This window comes from Tachyglossus aculeatus, chromosome 26 (assembly GCF_015852505.1).
Source record: "Tachyglossus aculeatus isolate mTacAcu1 chromosome 26, mTacAcu1.pri, whole genome shotgun sequence".
NCBI classification, from domain to species: Eukaryota; Metazoa; Chordata; class Mammalia; order Monotremata; family Tachyglossidae; genus Tachyglossus; species Tachyglossus aculeatus.
Genome location: NC_052091.1, coordinates 9,197,593 through 9,212,772, shown reverse-complemented (window position 1 = coordinate 9,212,772; position 15,180 = coordinate 9,197,593). Strand labels below are relative to the sequence as shown.

General features: G+C 41.1%; 1 protein-coding gene across 6 annotated transcripts in view; it reads right to left on the bottom strand.

The window, feature by feature from the left end:
• Window positions 1-15,180, bottom strand: part of IQCH (IQ motif containing H) — a 164,092-nt gene that overhangs the window by 65,439 nt on the left and 83,473 nt on the right. For all 6 annotated transcript variants that reach the window (XR_005456323.1, XR_005456324.1, XM_038766817.1 and 3 more), the window contains 4 exons: window positions 15,019-15,102; window positions 10,098-10,273; window positions 5,423-5,695; window positions 710-901 (listed from right to left, as the gene is read on the bottom strand). Coding sequence is in view for 4 of the 6 variants with exons in the window: in XM_038766817.1 (XP_038622745.1) it covers window positions 710-901; window positions 5,423-5,695; window positions 10,098-10,273; window positions 15,019-15,102 (725 nt within the window). In the remaining 2 variants the exon portion in view is untranslated. The remainder of the gene's footprint in view (window positions 1-709; window positions 902-5,422; window positions 5,696-10,097; window positions 10,274-15,018; window positions 15,103-15,180) is intronic.

Here is a 15,180-nt window from a genome sequence, read left to right as displayed (position 1 = left end):
ACAAGTGGTGGAGCCAGGATTAGAACCCAGGTCTTTCTGATTCCCAGGCCTGGGCTCTATCCACTAGGCCACACTGCTTTTCTTCAGGCAGGTGACTGAAAAACCACTTTGCAGAGCCAGCTCGGCATTTTGGACTGACAGTCACTCAATCAACGGTATTTACTGAGCACTTACTGTGTGCAGAACACTGCATTAAATGCTTGGGAGAGTACAGTTCGACAGAATTGGCAGACATGTTCTAATATATCTGAAGAGGCGACCAGTCTAGTGTAGTGAGTGTGGGGGCTGGGAGTCAGGAAACCCAGGTTCCAAACCCAGCTCTTGACCTTTTGTGTGACCTCGAGTCTCTCACCTCTAAAATGGGGATTTAAATACCTGCTCTCTGGCCTATTAGAATAGGAGCCTTATGTGGGACAAGGACGATATCTGATCTTCTGATGATCTTGTAGTTACCCCTGCACTTAGCACAATACGTGACACACAGTAAGCACTTAATAAATGCCACAGAAAATACGAAAACCGAGGTCAGATATCATCTGGCACTGGGAAACTCAACAAAGAACCAAAGATCTTCACTTCCAAATAACTGCTGTCTACTTGAACGGGATTCATTTCTGGACGCTTTGTCCCACATCCCTTCCCGAGTGCTCAGTACAGTGCTCTGCACACAGTAAATATGATCGATCGATTGATCGCTCATGAAACTCACTTGTGCCCACTTCTTACTCCAGGCGTCGCGGCTGTATCTTTGACTTTCTTTTAAGAGCCACTTGTAGCATTTCAGGTGAAGAGGAATGTCACAAAATGCTGTACCATTCCCTCCAAATTCATTATTCACTTTAAATATCCAGCGTTGCACTTCCAAATGATCAGCAATCAATTGACTTAACTGTTCAATCATCTAGGGATCAAACAGATATTAAAAAATGCAATTTTATTATTTACATATTCGATGTTTAAGGCATCTTTTCCTAGCTCGTGATATTTTAATTTATATTTTCTTCTATCTCTGACAGACATAGTGGAAGCATCTTAAAAGAATACATAGGACACTGAATAAATCATTAATGAATGTGACCGATTCATGGCCCCAACTAGTCTAGACAGGATATTTTTGATTCATCTGAAATATTAGAATTGTCCATTCTCTTAACAAAAAATCACAACCCCTTAAACGTCCCCTCCCAGCTCCACAGCACTTATGTCAATAACTGTAATTGACTTATTTTTATTAATGTCTGTCTCCACCTCCAGACTGTAAGCACACTGTGGGCAGGGAATGTATCCATTATATTGTACTCTCCCAACCTCTTAGTTCAGTGCTCTGCACATAGTAAGCGTTCAATAAATACAATTGATTAACTGCCTCCCAGGCTAATGCTCTATCCACTAGGCCATACTGCTTTCCTTTTATACCCCATCCCCAGACCTCGGTTTCAACTCGCTCCTTCATTTAGATCCCGTGAGGGCTCCGTTTGTCTCAACTGGCACAGAAAGCAAGCCTACTCAGACTCATAGCGCTGACAACATCGATCAAAAAAGACAAAAGTTGAAGCAGATTTTCTGATTACAAACTGTTATAATAATCGTGGTGTTTGTTAAGTGCTTACTATGTACCAGACACTGTATGAAGTGTTGGGGTGGATCCAAGCAAATTGGGTTGGACGCAGTCCCTGTCCCATGTGGGGCTCATAGCCTTAATCCCCATTTAACAGATGAGGGAACTGAGGCACAAAGAAATGAAAGTGACTTTCCCAAGGTCACACAGCAGACACTTGGTGGAGCCGGGATCAGAACCCAGGTCCTTCTGACTCCCAGGCCCACGCTCTATCCACTAAGCCACATATATGGATGGCCTGCCTCAACAAGATCACTGAAATATCATCTGACAGACTTAATAATAATAATGATAACAATAATTATGATAATGGAATCTGTTAAGTATTTACTATGTCCCAAGCACTGCACTAAGCACTGGGGTAGATACAAGATGATCAGATCAGACACAGGACTCAAAGTACAAGGGAGAGGGAGAATGGGTATTTAATCATCATTTTACAGATCAGGAATTTGGGGCACCGAGAAGTTAAGACACCTGCCCAAGGTTACACAGCAGGCAGTGGTGGAACTGAAATTTAATTATATTTTTTCAAAGCAGAAGGGGTCTTTTTGCTGAAAAAAAAAACCCTGTAGCATTTTTCTGCTACCTCGTAGAAGACCATATTTTGATGCAGCCATTTTTTTACACGCTAAGTTGTATATTTGGGGGCTTCGACCCAAACAGAATTAATTAATTGTTTGCTCCAAATCCTATTATTTGTTGTTTCTGAGAACTCTATAAATGGGTTCCTCTTGATGACTCCCTTACAGTAATGAAAAGGATCAATAGTATTGTAAAGACTGCACCACTGGAAAGAATTATGTGCTATCTTTAAGTGAAAATTGAACAGGGCTTTAAAATAGCACCACCATTTTTGATTATTTAACCAAAGCTGTCAATATTTCATAAGAAGCACATGCCAGAAAGAGAACTTCTGCTTTGCATCAAAGATCAAAAGAGGAAAAACTATCCCAGTGGTTCTTTTTTTTGGAAATATATCTTTTGCAAATAAATTACTGAATCATAAACCAAATGATTTTATTCTTTTTTCCAGCTATTTATCATTCGTTGGGGATTTTAGCTGCTAGCGAGATGAAATAAATTTATTCATCTCTCCGGGAAGGATTGAAATATTATTGAAAAAAAAAATGCTTCTACAAAATGTCAACCGTTAGCCAGAAATTCTCATCAACCTATGTTAAAATAATCACAGTTTTACTTTTCCAGCTTTAAATTTATTATTCCAATTGGTATAAACTTAATTTATTGATAGCCACTAGTTACGAATTCAAAACGCTGACCCAACCAGCTATGCTAGGGGCATGATTCACTACATCATGGTTTCCATTTCCAAAATCTAAACAGAATTATTTTATTTATAGGTACTAAACTAATTCAGATCAAAGCCAGGAGTGTCCAAACAGCAAATGGTACTTATCATTTGAGGAGGACTTATCATAGAAGGGATGCACAATTTGGGGTGGAGAAAAAAAAGGGAAAAAGGAAGACAGGTGATTTCATGTTCTGACCTCCACATTTTCAGATATTCCCAACTGATTTAGATCCACGAGCACATGATTAAAATACAGTCTTCAGTCATTCCAGAATGAAGGTGAGAAAGGGCTCAAATTTTGTATTAAACCTAATGTTTATTGAATTAAGTTTTCAGTTTGCTGTGATTATTTAGAGATTTGTTTGGTTCCCTTGTCAAGATGTGAAGAGGCCATGTTTCCTGCTAAGAAGATGGGCAAACTTCCTTCTGGCCCTCCTACGTGCACTGAAGTCTAAGAGAAGTGAGCATGCCTCACTCTGGGGAAATCTTTTTCTTCTTTAATGGCATTTGCTAAGAGCTTACTATGTGCCAGGCATCATACTAAGCACTGGGGTAGATACTAGCTAAACACGATGGACACAGTCCATGTCCCATCTGGGGCGTACAGTCTTCTTCCCCATTTTACAGATGAGGTAACTGAGGCCAAGAGAAGTGAAGTGACTTGCCCAAGGTCATGCAGCAGGCAACAGTGGAACTGGGATTAAATCTCAGGTCTTTCTGACTCCACTAGGCCTCGTTGTTTCTGCAGTCCTCCCCACATTACTCCCATCAGACCTGGGTATGGTTTGGGGGGAAAGAGGATGGTGAAGGAACTCAGAGATTCTTTTGGCTTGATAAGTAGTCCAACTAGTCGTTCAAAACCATGGGTCTTGGAGTCAGACAACCTGGGGACTAAAACCACTCCCGCCACTAGTCTGTTGCATGACCTTGGCCAAGTCACTTCTCTGCACCTTGGTTACACCATCTGTAAAATGGGGATTGAATCCTCCTCCCTCCAACTTAAAATGTAAGCCCGCTGTGGGACAGGGACTAAGTCCAACCTGATTATCTTCTATCTACCCCAGTGCTTAGTACAGTGCCTGGCATGCAGTAAATGCTAAAAAAAATACCATAAAAAAGAACACTACAGCAAATAGAAAATTTTCAGTATATTTGACTAAATTATCCTTGATGTTCTTACCCATGATATAGTCCCAGAGAATCACAATTTGCTATGAAGTTTAAAAAAACTCAAATAGAAAGAGGGTTCCTCACAGAGTGGTCCAATGGATGGTTCATTTCTCTGCTCGGACTGTAAGCTCACTTTGGGCAGGGAATCTATCTGCTCATTGTTATACTGTGCTCTTCCAAGCACTTAGTACAATGCTCTGCACTCAGAGTTTAATCAATACAACTCAATGAATGAATGAACAGAAGCGGCCAGTGGATGTATCACTCTACCATGGTGCCTTTGATCAGGGGTCAAACAATGCACTGAAAAAGAAGTGAGGGGGAATTGGCAGCCATTTCTTTTTCGGCTTCCTTTACATTCAACAGATGGTAATTAAATGGCAAAATAACTAACAAAGCCGAACTAAAGCTAACAAACTCCCAGTAGGCCTTTAAGGTGTTTTCCAACACCTACAGTGGTATTGAAATATAGGAAGAGTGTATGCATATTAGCCAGTTTGACTCTCAGCCATGTAGAGAGCAAAATGCACAATGGAAATGAAATATCCCCTGGCTCTTCAGCTTTTTTAAAAAATGGTATTTGCTTACTGTACTAGGGTGGATACAAGATCTTCAGGTTGGACACAGTCCATGTCTTGTATTATTTTCTAGTTGGCATTTGCTAAGCCCTTACCATGTGCCAGGCACTGTACTAAGCAATGGGGTAGATACAAGCTGTATCAGGTTGGACAGTGCCTCTGCCCTGCATGGACCTCACAGTCTCAGTTCCCACTGTACAGATGAGATAACTGAAGCGCACAGAAGTACAGTCACTTGCCCAAGGTCACACAGTAGACAAGTAGTGGAGTAGGGATTAGCACTCAGGTCCTTCTGTCGCCCAGGCCTGTGTTCTACCCACTAGGCTACGCTGCTTCACTAAGAGAACTAGAACCGAGAGTAAGGAGACCCAGGTTTTAATCTCAGCTCTGCCATCGTTCTGCTGCGTGACCTGAGGGAAACCACTTCAACTCTCTGGACCTCAGTCTCCTCATCTGTAAAATGGGGATGAAATCCCTGCACACCTTACCTCCCAAGACCAGAAGTCTTGTATGAGTCAAGTGACCACCTTCTCTGATTCTCCGGTATCCACTCCATTCATTCAATCGTATTTACTGAGCGCTCCCTGGATGCACAGCACTGTACTAAGTGCTTGGGGGTGGACAACAGAACAATAAACAGACATTTCCTACCCACTCCAGTGCTCTGCCCAGTTCTGGAAACCTAATAAGGATTTAATAGATACCATTGTTATCATCATCATTATCATTATTATTATTTACCTGCTGTTCATTATAGATATCGTAAACTCCAGGAGGCACTAGCACATGGGCACTTGCAAAGATCTTCTTGTTCCCAGACTTCGTACTGTAGAGTTGAATCACTTCCGGCTCTGAGCCTAAGACAGGCACATTTAGCACATCGGCGACAGCTAAATCATCTCTGTGGAGAAACCCGCCAATGATGTAGGCTTCTTTGCCTTGGATGAGATTCTTTATTCTTTTGATCGTCTTGGGACTGTACTTCAAGTGAGTAGCCAAGCACATGGGATGTCTCTGTGGAAAGATAACATTATTCTTGTTAAAAGGTGTCCTTTTTCCATTCCGGGAGCCTAATTTATAATGTTGCCCACAATAAATACATTATTAATAGCAGGCTGGGTTATGACCTATCCTGTAGTTTAGCAGTTTAAATTGATAAAAGCTGTTGGGGTGAGGCTCCATAATCGTTCACATCTTTAGTGTGTTGGAAATGGGCTCACTGGGAATAGAACTAATTACTACACATCTGTATTTATTTGATCCACGTGGAATTATCCTTCTGTCAGTCGGAAAAGTGGCTGGCGGCCTTTGGATAATAGTGATTCATCTCAGCAACACTTCTGGCATGGTTTAACACTAAAGCGTCTAGAAAATCGATAGGAAAAATGAAGAAAAAAAGCCCGATAGCAGAGAATATATTTCACCACAGAGTGCACCGAATGGAGCAGCTCTCCAAATGATTTCTCAGGAATAAAGCACTTGGATTGACCAAAATTCCCACCATAGTCCCTTTCTCCAATCAAATTTCATTCTATGGCATGTACATTTCCATTACAGTTATCACAGAGAGAGCCAGTGGACCCTGTAGATCATTTTCAAAGGAAGAAAATCCTTGCATTTATTTAGCATGAGAAAAAAAATCATTTTCAAATTGAAAACTTCTTTCTCTGTTCATTTTCAGCAGCCACATTCAGCAGTGCATTCAGCTGCCTCCTCTTGTAAGACCCCCCGATAGTTGTACTTAATTTCTTCTCCAGAGAGAACTCTCTATTGGAAAATAATGAAGTTGTTACTAAAATGCTATATAAATAATACATGTTACATTAAACACAGAATCCAAATCCAGGAAGGGGACTGCAAGTGGTCAGCCAATCTGGAAATACCTTTCTTCCAAACTGCCCTTTTTATGGTATGCATTAAGTGCTTATTATGTGCCAGGAACTCTACTAAGCGCTGGGGTAGATACGAGACGATGGGGTTGGTCACAGTCTCTGTCCCACATGGGGCTCACAGTCTTAATCTCTCCCCCTCGTCCCCCTCTCCATCCCCACCATCTTACCTCCTTCCCCTCCCCACAGCACCTGTATATATGTATATATGTTTGTACATATTTATTACTCTATTTATTTTACTTGTACATATCTATTCTATTTATTTTATTTTGTTAGTATGTTTGGTTTTGTTCTCTGTCTCCCCCTTCTAGACTGTGAGCCCACTGTTGGGTAGAGACTGTCTCTATATGTTGCCAACTTGTACTTCCCAAGCGCTTAGTACAGTGCTCTGCACACAGTAAGCACTCAATAAATACGATTGATTGATTGATTAATCCCTATTTTACAGGTGAGGGAACTGAGGCCCATAGTGAAGTGACCTGTCCAAGGTCATGCAGCAGCCAAGAGGCAGAGCTGGGATTAGAAACCAGGTCCTTCTTACTCCCAGGCTCAGGCTCTACCCACCAGGTCATGCTAATGCTACCCTACAACAAAATCATCTAAGGCAGCAATTGATTGGTTATGTTCGGGAACAGAAATGAGGGATGATGTGGGGAATGTGATTTGGCCTTACCAATCTATCCATTAGTCAATGATACTTATTCAGGACTTTACTGTGTGCAGAGCACTGTACCATGTTTGGGAGAGTACAACAGAACAGATTTGGCAGTCATATGGGGAAAAAGGCTTGGCCCTGCCAATCCATCAAGCAATCACTGGTATTTATTGAGCATTTATTGTGTGCACAGCAGCTCTGTAATAATAATAATGATAATGGTATTTGTTAAGAACTTACTATGTGCCAAGCCCTGTTCTAAATGCTTGGGTAGATACTAGGTAATCAGGTTGTTCCACAAGGGGCTCTTCATTTTACAGATGAGGTAACTGAGGCACAGAGAAGTTAAGTGACTTGCCCAAAGTCACACAGCTGATAAGCAGAGGAGCCGGGATTAGAACCCATGACCTCTGACTCCCAAGCCCGTGCTCTTTCCACTAAGCCATGCTGCTTGGTAGAGAACAATACAACAGGAGTTGGTAGAGCTGATCCCTGCCCCCAAAGGAACTTACAATCTACTAGCATGCGAACCATCGAACAGCACGCAAACCATTTGCTGGTGATTCGGGCAGGGTTTCCTGAGCAAAAATTTCCATTTTCATCCCAGCGAGCCTGGGACCAGGAATGTTGTTGAAGGAGGCAAAGTCCTCTGTTCGCCTGGTGGGAGGAGGATACATTCCTGCTAATTGATCTTGCCTGATCACTTAGGGGTGCAAGTGATTTGGCGGATAGCAGTGTGGATTCTGGTTCCAATTAGGGAGCAGGCCAGAGGAGCTGAAATTGTCACTGGTGGGATCAGGGCCGGATCTTTGGTCTAACACTCAGATCCGTACACTTTGAGCATTTGGTAGGCACGCCACACTCCCTCCCACATCACTTATGTACACTGTCATATATTCTGTGTCCCCTTCTGGACTGTAAGCTTGTTGTGGGCAGGGAATATGTCTACCCACTCTGTCGTATTTTCCTCTCCCATGTGCTCAGTTCAGTGCTCTGCACAGAGTAAGTGCTCAAACAATATTATTGATTGATTGAGAACAGCTGACTCGAAAGCAATACCATTATCAGGCTAGAGAAATAGTAATAGTAAAAACTGTTTATTGAACGCCCACTGGGTACAGTGCACTGTGCTAAGCACTTGGGAAGTGCAAAACAGAGGAGTGATGTTTCCCTGGCCCACGGCTTGGATAGCAGGAGAGACACCTGCCCCGAATTGTCTGATTTCCTGATGTCCATCAGCTTTAACATGGGCTAAAATGTTATCTCTTTCTGAGGTGGATTTTGGAATATAGTAGAGTTGTCCTGGACCCACATAAAACACCACCAATTCTGCTCACTTACTCAGAGCAAAATGCAGATATGTCTAGGATCATTGAACAATGAATTGTTTCCCAACAAGGAAGAGATGCAAATAAGTGGCACATAGAAGGAATCTAACAAGTTGATTTGAAGAACTGTTTCATGGCCAAGAGGCCTCAAGTTTACAGGAGAACGGAGAAGTCGCATGGCCTAGTGGATCGAGCATGGGCCTGGAAGTCAGAAGGACCTGAGTTCTAATCCTGACTCTGCCACTTGTCTGCTTTGTGGCCTTTGGCAAGTCACTTAATTTCTCTGTACCTCAGCTCTCTCATCTGTTAAATGTGGATTAAGACTGTGAGCTCTGTGGGATATGGACTGTGTCCAATCTCAACAGCTTTTATCCACCCCATGCTTAGTACAGTGCCTGGCACATAGTAGGCACTTAATGAATACCATAAAAATATAAAAAAGAATGGGAGAACACACAGACCAATTGGGAAAAATATCAAGATTTAGACTAGACTTAAATTTTTCTGATGAACCTTCCATTTCTTTTCTGTTTGGGGATTAAAAGAACACTGAACTGTAAACTCACCAGCTCTACTCAATAGAATCGTTTAAATGACTAAAACCAATAGCCAGGGAAGCAGTATGGCCTTGTGGAAAGAGCACGGACCTGGGAGACAGAGGACCTGGGTTATAATCCCGGCTCTGACACCTGCCTGTCATGCAACCTAGGGCAAGTCACAACTTCTCTGTGCCTCAGTTACCTCATCTATAAAATAGGGATTAAATCTGTCTCCCTCCAATTTAGACTGTGAGCCCCATGTGGGACAGGGATGGTGTCCAACCTTATTATCTTGTATCTACACCAGAACTAAGTTTGGGGCTTGGCTCATAGTAAGAGCGTAACAAGAACCAGTAAAAACCCCAGTAACAACTAATGACCTATGCCAACATGGCTATTCTTCATCACGTGTAATTTGGAAATGAATTAATTATAATACAGTAACCCCTATAACTTTTAATGATGATTTCCCCCAGGAAATCCACCAAATTCCAATGTTCTTGGCACTGCAATCTTGACAACATCATGTTCTTTCCAAAGACTTTTTCAGGGGCTGAAATACAATCTGTCCCCATTTGGCGCGACTGAAATCGAAGCAATGGAATGAAACAATTCAAAATTGAGGGTTCATCTTTTCGAACTGCAAAATTCTTAATCTGGATACATCCGGAGAAACTCATGTGACCAAGATCAAATGTCTGAGCAACGAAAACATTTTTATTTTATTCTTTCGGCGGTATTATCGATCTATTTGCCGGCTCCCACCCATCTCCGAGAGTGGGCATCATTCTCCAGATAATCTGGGCCAGATTACCTTAACCGAATCTACAAAGCTAAAGTGGGATATTTATTTCCTTCCGTCTAACTAGTCATCTAATCAGTAAAGCTGTTAAACTTGCAATAATATTTCACTGATGTGTACTGGAGCATTTCGAGTTATAAAATTTCCAATTTAATTTTACGGCATCCCCGAAGCTGTAGTAATTAGAAGACTAAACTCACAGTGAAGCTGCTTATAGCTTCAGGGGTGAGAATTTTGAACCTGTCCTTCAGGTCATCCGTGTCCTCAGTGTTCCCGGATGTGACAGCTGTCCGGAGACCCAGGAGTTTATTGTAATAATGTAGTAACTCCTTGCTCAGATGAAGGGGGCAGACATAGATGACATCCACATTGGCATCTAAAAACAATAGGTGCGATGTTAATTACTGGGAGAAAGGTGAACAATGACCTGAATGTTGGTGTCTGATCATGGTTGGGCAATTCAGAACTAATTCCCTCCCCTGCCCCCCCACCCCCCACATCGGCCCCTACCAAATGGAAATGAGTCTGGTCGTTCCAAAATCAGACCAATTGGACTGACTTTTAGGGGCTATATCATTTTTTTCCCCAAAGATCCGAAGAATGAAGATCAGGAGAAGAAGCTATTCCTCTCCAAAGAAGAAGCTATTCCTCTCCAAAGAAGGGCTTAAAAGTACGGTGGAGGTACATTTCGAAGCAACGTGGAGGGATTTAGCGAAGCAGCTCCCATTAACATCAATGGGAATTGCGCACTGCTTTAAAAATGTATCCCATTAACTTCAGGAAATTATAAAGCTGAGCTATTAACTTTGGAAAGCTGATGAAATTGCAATTTCTTACTCTGCCTGGACATTACAGGGCCAATTCATGCCAATATCCTGTCCAAATAAATAGTCTTTTGACGACCGCAATGATTATTTTAGGAATCCAACCTTATCGCGCCTCATCCTTCAGTGGGACACATGACTTAAAAGGACTATCAAATTACTCTTTTTTAAATGGAAGTCCGTGCTTATGTGACAATTCTTAGCTTTCTAGTGCATCCTTAAGGTTTGGAGGATGGGCGATATTTTACATTTGAAGGAGAGATAAAAATAATGGTGGCCAACAAACCACTGCAATCTACTCAATATTTCTCTATCGTGCCCCCTCCTCCCCTAACTAATGATTTGGAATCACTAGCCAACAGCTTCAGAGTTATTTCTCAGTTAAAATATTGAATACTATTGATTAATTGATGGAATGAATTAAGAAAATGTATTGGGATGAGTTGGGGGGGTGGGGTCCAGGAGGGAGCAAGAGAAGAGAGCAGAATTATTACTTGGGAAATGCCAATACCCCAATACTCCATACCAGAGTATGTGTGTTTTGCTATTTGGCAAAAGGGAAAATTGAGGGGGGGGGCGGGGGAGGAGGTGGTAAGTAGTTTGCAGGGCCAATGAATGAATTAATGGTCAGTCCAGCCACCCTGGCTTCTGGGCTTTAACCAATCGACTTTGGATAATTGCTTCCCCAGTTGCACAGACAATGCTCATACCAACTTATTGTGCTAAAGACTGCACATTGCCCTAAAGGATGCAAAAATGATCACAAACAGAAAGCAAGAAAAAAAATGATAGTGGGAAAAAATATGAATAACTTGCAGGAAAGGACTTTCATGATAAAATCATGTCACTCACTTTCATCTTTTCTTTCTCTCCAGCGAAAGGCAACATACGGTAGATAAAGATATAGCCTGCTTTTAGGCAGATTACATATGTACACATGCACCAAAATTCATTGTCAGGTAATTTTGTGAAGTAATTAAGATGAAGATAATAGTCTCTTTGACCTTTGGTCAATATTCAATATCACTTCACTGAGTCTTCTTATTTACTGAGAATACAAAGCAGTAACCATTGCAGGCAACATTAGACATCAGTCTGACTTTTCCAGGCCATTATTAGAGCTTTATCAACCCAACCTGCAATGGCTCTAATAATAATAATTTGGTTTTTGCTAAGCATTTACAATGTGCCAGGCACTGTTTTAAGTGCTGGGATAGATATAAGATAATTGGGTTGGGCACAAGAGAGAATCTCTTTGGAGCCTCTCATAGCAGCTAAAGCATGTCTTTCACAAGACTATTTATTCTTTAGTTGATTGTATTTATTGAGCACTGACTGCGTGCAAAACCCTATGCTAGGTGCTGGAGAAGCACACAAGACAGGTTGGACAAGACACAGTCCCTGGCCTTCAAGGGGCTCATAATCTAAAATAGCCTTCGTGAGTGGGATATTATGCTTCAATTTTAGACAGCTTAACTGAGAATCTATTGGCATAGCCTACAGATAGGATCATACCCTAGCATTTTCTTATAAGAATTCCTGGGAATGAAAGACCAGGATAAAAATCTATCCTCCTTCAACTGCCCCACAAATTATTCTAATCTTCATATTTTTACTGTCCCAAGGGATAGGCTCTTTGTAGTAGTAGTGGAAATGGCATTCATGTTGCACCTACTGAGTGCAATGCATTTTACCGGGAGCTTGGTATACTGTTTTGTCTTCATTTCATTTGTTCTCCCTTAACTAATACAGAACCCTACTGTGAAGATTTTGAAAACAAACAAAAAAATTCCAAAACAAAACAATGACATGACAGTTAACCAGACCAGGGTCTCTAGAAATATGATCTACAGACTCTCAGAAATATTCATATCTTTCTGTGAGATAACGATCAAGAAACTCTGGTTGAACTTTTTGAAATGGAAGCAGGTGATTGCACTTGCTCCCCTTAACAGAATCGTTTGGAAAATTATGCCTTAGTGGGGGATAGACTATTGATCAGCATGACCTAGTGGATAGAGTCCGGGTCTGGGAGTCAGGTGGTCATGGGTTCTAATCCCAGTTCTGCTACTTGTCAGCTGCATGACCTTGGACAAGCCACTTCACTTCTCTGTGCCTCAGTGACCTCATCTGTAAAATGGGGATTGAGACTGTGAGCCCCACATGGGACAGGGACTGTGTCCAATTTGATTTGCTTGTATTCACCCCAGGGCTTACTACAGTGCCTGGCACATAGTAAGGACATAACAAATACCATCATTATCATTATTATAGATGCCTGGAAGGAGAATGGTTAGCATTCAGGCTTCACTGACTTCTACATGAAATGATTAAAAAATAAAATAAAATTAGCTAAACAAAAGTCACTCCTTAGTAGTGTACATTCCTGGCTCTCGCTTCAGGCAAGTTTCTAGCTCTAAACACTTACTCTTTACTGAGCAGAATGCAAAGTGCTGGAGTAGATAGAAGATAATCAGAGAGAACTCAGTCTCTGATGATGATGATGGCATTTGTTAAGTGCTTACTATGTGCCAAACACTGTTCAAAGCATTGCCCACCCAGGTCTCATAATCTCTAAGACATATGGCAGGTATCTTGTCCCCATTTTACAGTTGAGGAAACTGAGGCTCAGAAAGATTATATTTGAGAAGCAGCATGGTTTAGTGGCTAGAGCCCGGGCCTGGGAGCCAGAAGGTCATGGATTCTAATCCCAGCTCTGGTACTTGTCTGCGGTGTGACCTTGAGCAAGTCACTTCACTTCCCTGGCCCTCAGGCCCCTCATCTATAAAATGGGGATTGAGATTGTGAGCCCCACCTGGGGCAGCACTGTTTCCCACTCAATTTGCTTGTAGCCACCCCAGCGCTTAGTATAGTGCCTGACACATAGTAAGCACTCAATAAATACCATCTTTATTGTTTTTATTATTATTAAATAGCTTGCCTAAGGTCATGTTGCAGGACAGCGGAACAGCTGGGTTTAGAATGTAGGTCTGCACACTTCCTGCCCCCATTCTACTAGGCAAATAAATCTTAGATTACACTTTAAAATTCTATATTGCCGTAAAACACTATTAGTGCCTAGATAATAGATTAAGGCAATTACACTATTATTTTGGGATACTGTAAATTTTCAGACCTGATGCATTTTTATTTCAAACTTACCAAATGGCATTTATGAAATAATAATGATGCTGAAATATATATGAATCATGTAAAGTATGTCATTCCAGGGAGTCGGCTAAGTTGGTCATTGACAAATTAAAATACTTCATTAATTGGCTTAAAGAAGGACTAGGAGAAAGGCACGCATCTACTACATTTCAACAGAACAAAGGTAGTTTTATTGATAATTAATATGCAGTAGGAAAAAAAATCTAAGATCTTTCCTCTCCCTACATTTTGTGCCTGGTCCCCAAAATGGTCAGCAATAATTCTGGGACAAACCCCTCTTTTTAACCAATCAATTGATCAATGATATGTATCTTTGCACTTACTGGGTGCAAAGAGCTTGGAGGAGTACAATCCAGTAAAGTTGGTCTACCCTAAAGCTCTCATGGTTTAAGATATCAGCAAATACATTACAATATTTAAGCCCACCTTCCCCTCAAAAAATCTTTGCTGTCCATTTCTTTTTTTTTTTCCTTTGGAGGCAGGAAGAGTTGAAATGAACCAACTAGGATTTGAAACTGTTTTTTTCCCTAGTCTTGTCACTATAAAGCTGGGTTTATCCTACTGAGAAATTCTTCCACCATCTATCTGTGTAATTTCTAGTTATTAAAGATGTAGGTTCAAATACATGTATTCTTCCTTTTCAGATTACCTATTTTTTGTGGTTTAATCATTTAATGAAGTCACAAAGCTACATCTGTGATATTTCCCAGGCATTTCCAAAGCAATAGGACAAGCAATATCACATATAGAGTTATGACTTCACTAAAGGATTTAGCAGGGGGAGAACAAGTTAGATGGGGAGAAAAAGAAATGCTTAATCAAAAGCAGTGACAATGGGAATAATAATAATGAAAAATTCCTAACTGACCAAGCAAGCTGCTGCTTGTTTAAATCATTTTTTATTCAAGTTCAGTCCCCCTTGAAAGTTGCTTCTTCAAAATCAAATATGTAACCACATTTTTTTCCAAACACTAAGAAGCTTTTAAAATATTATTAAAGTAAGGCTATTAGGAAGGTCAAAACTGGCTCTTGTACAACACTTTCATTTCCAAAATGCTTTATAAGCCCTCACTGCTAAATTCATATAAAGGCATTGCTTAAGTGCCAGCATGTGAAAAACCTTTACCTGATATGTCACACAGTCTTCCCAGCTGCAAGTTCTGTTGTAAATCAAATCCGGAGGCATTGGCCCGCACAGTCTGGGGATATCCTGCAAAACAAAACGAGGGGTCAGAATGCAGGAACAGAAAAAACCAAACTGCATTTGGAAAATTTCAGTAGAACAGAC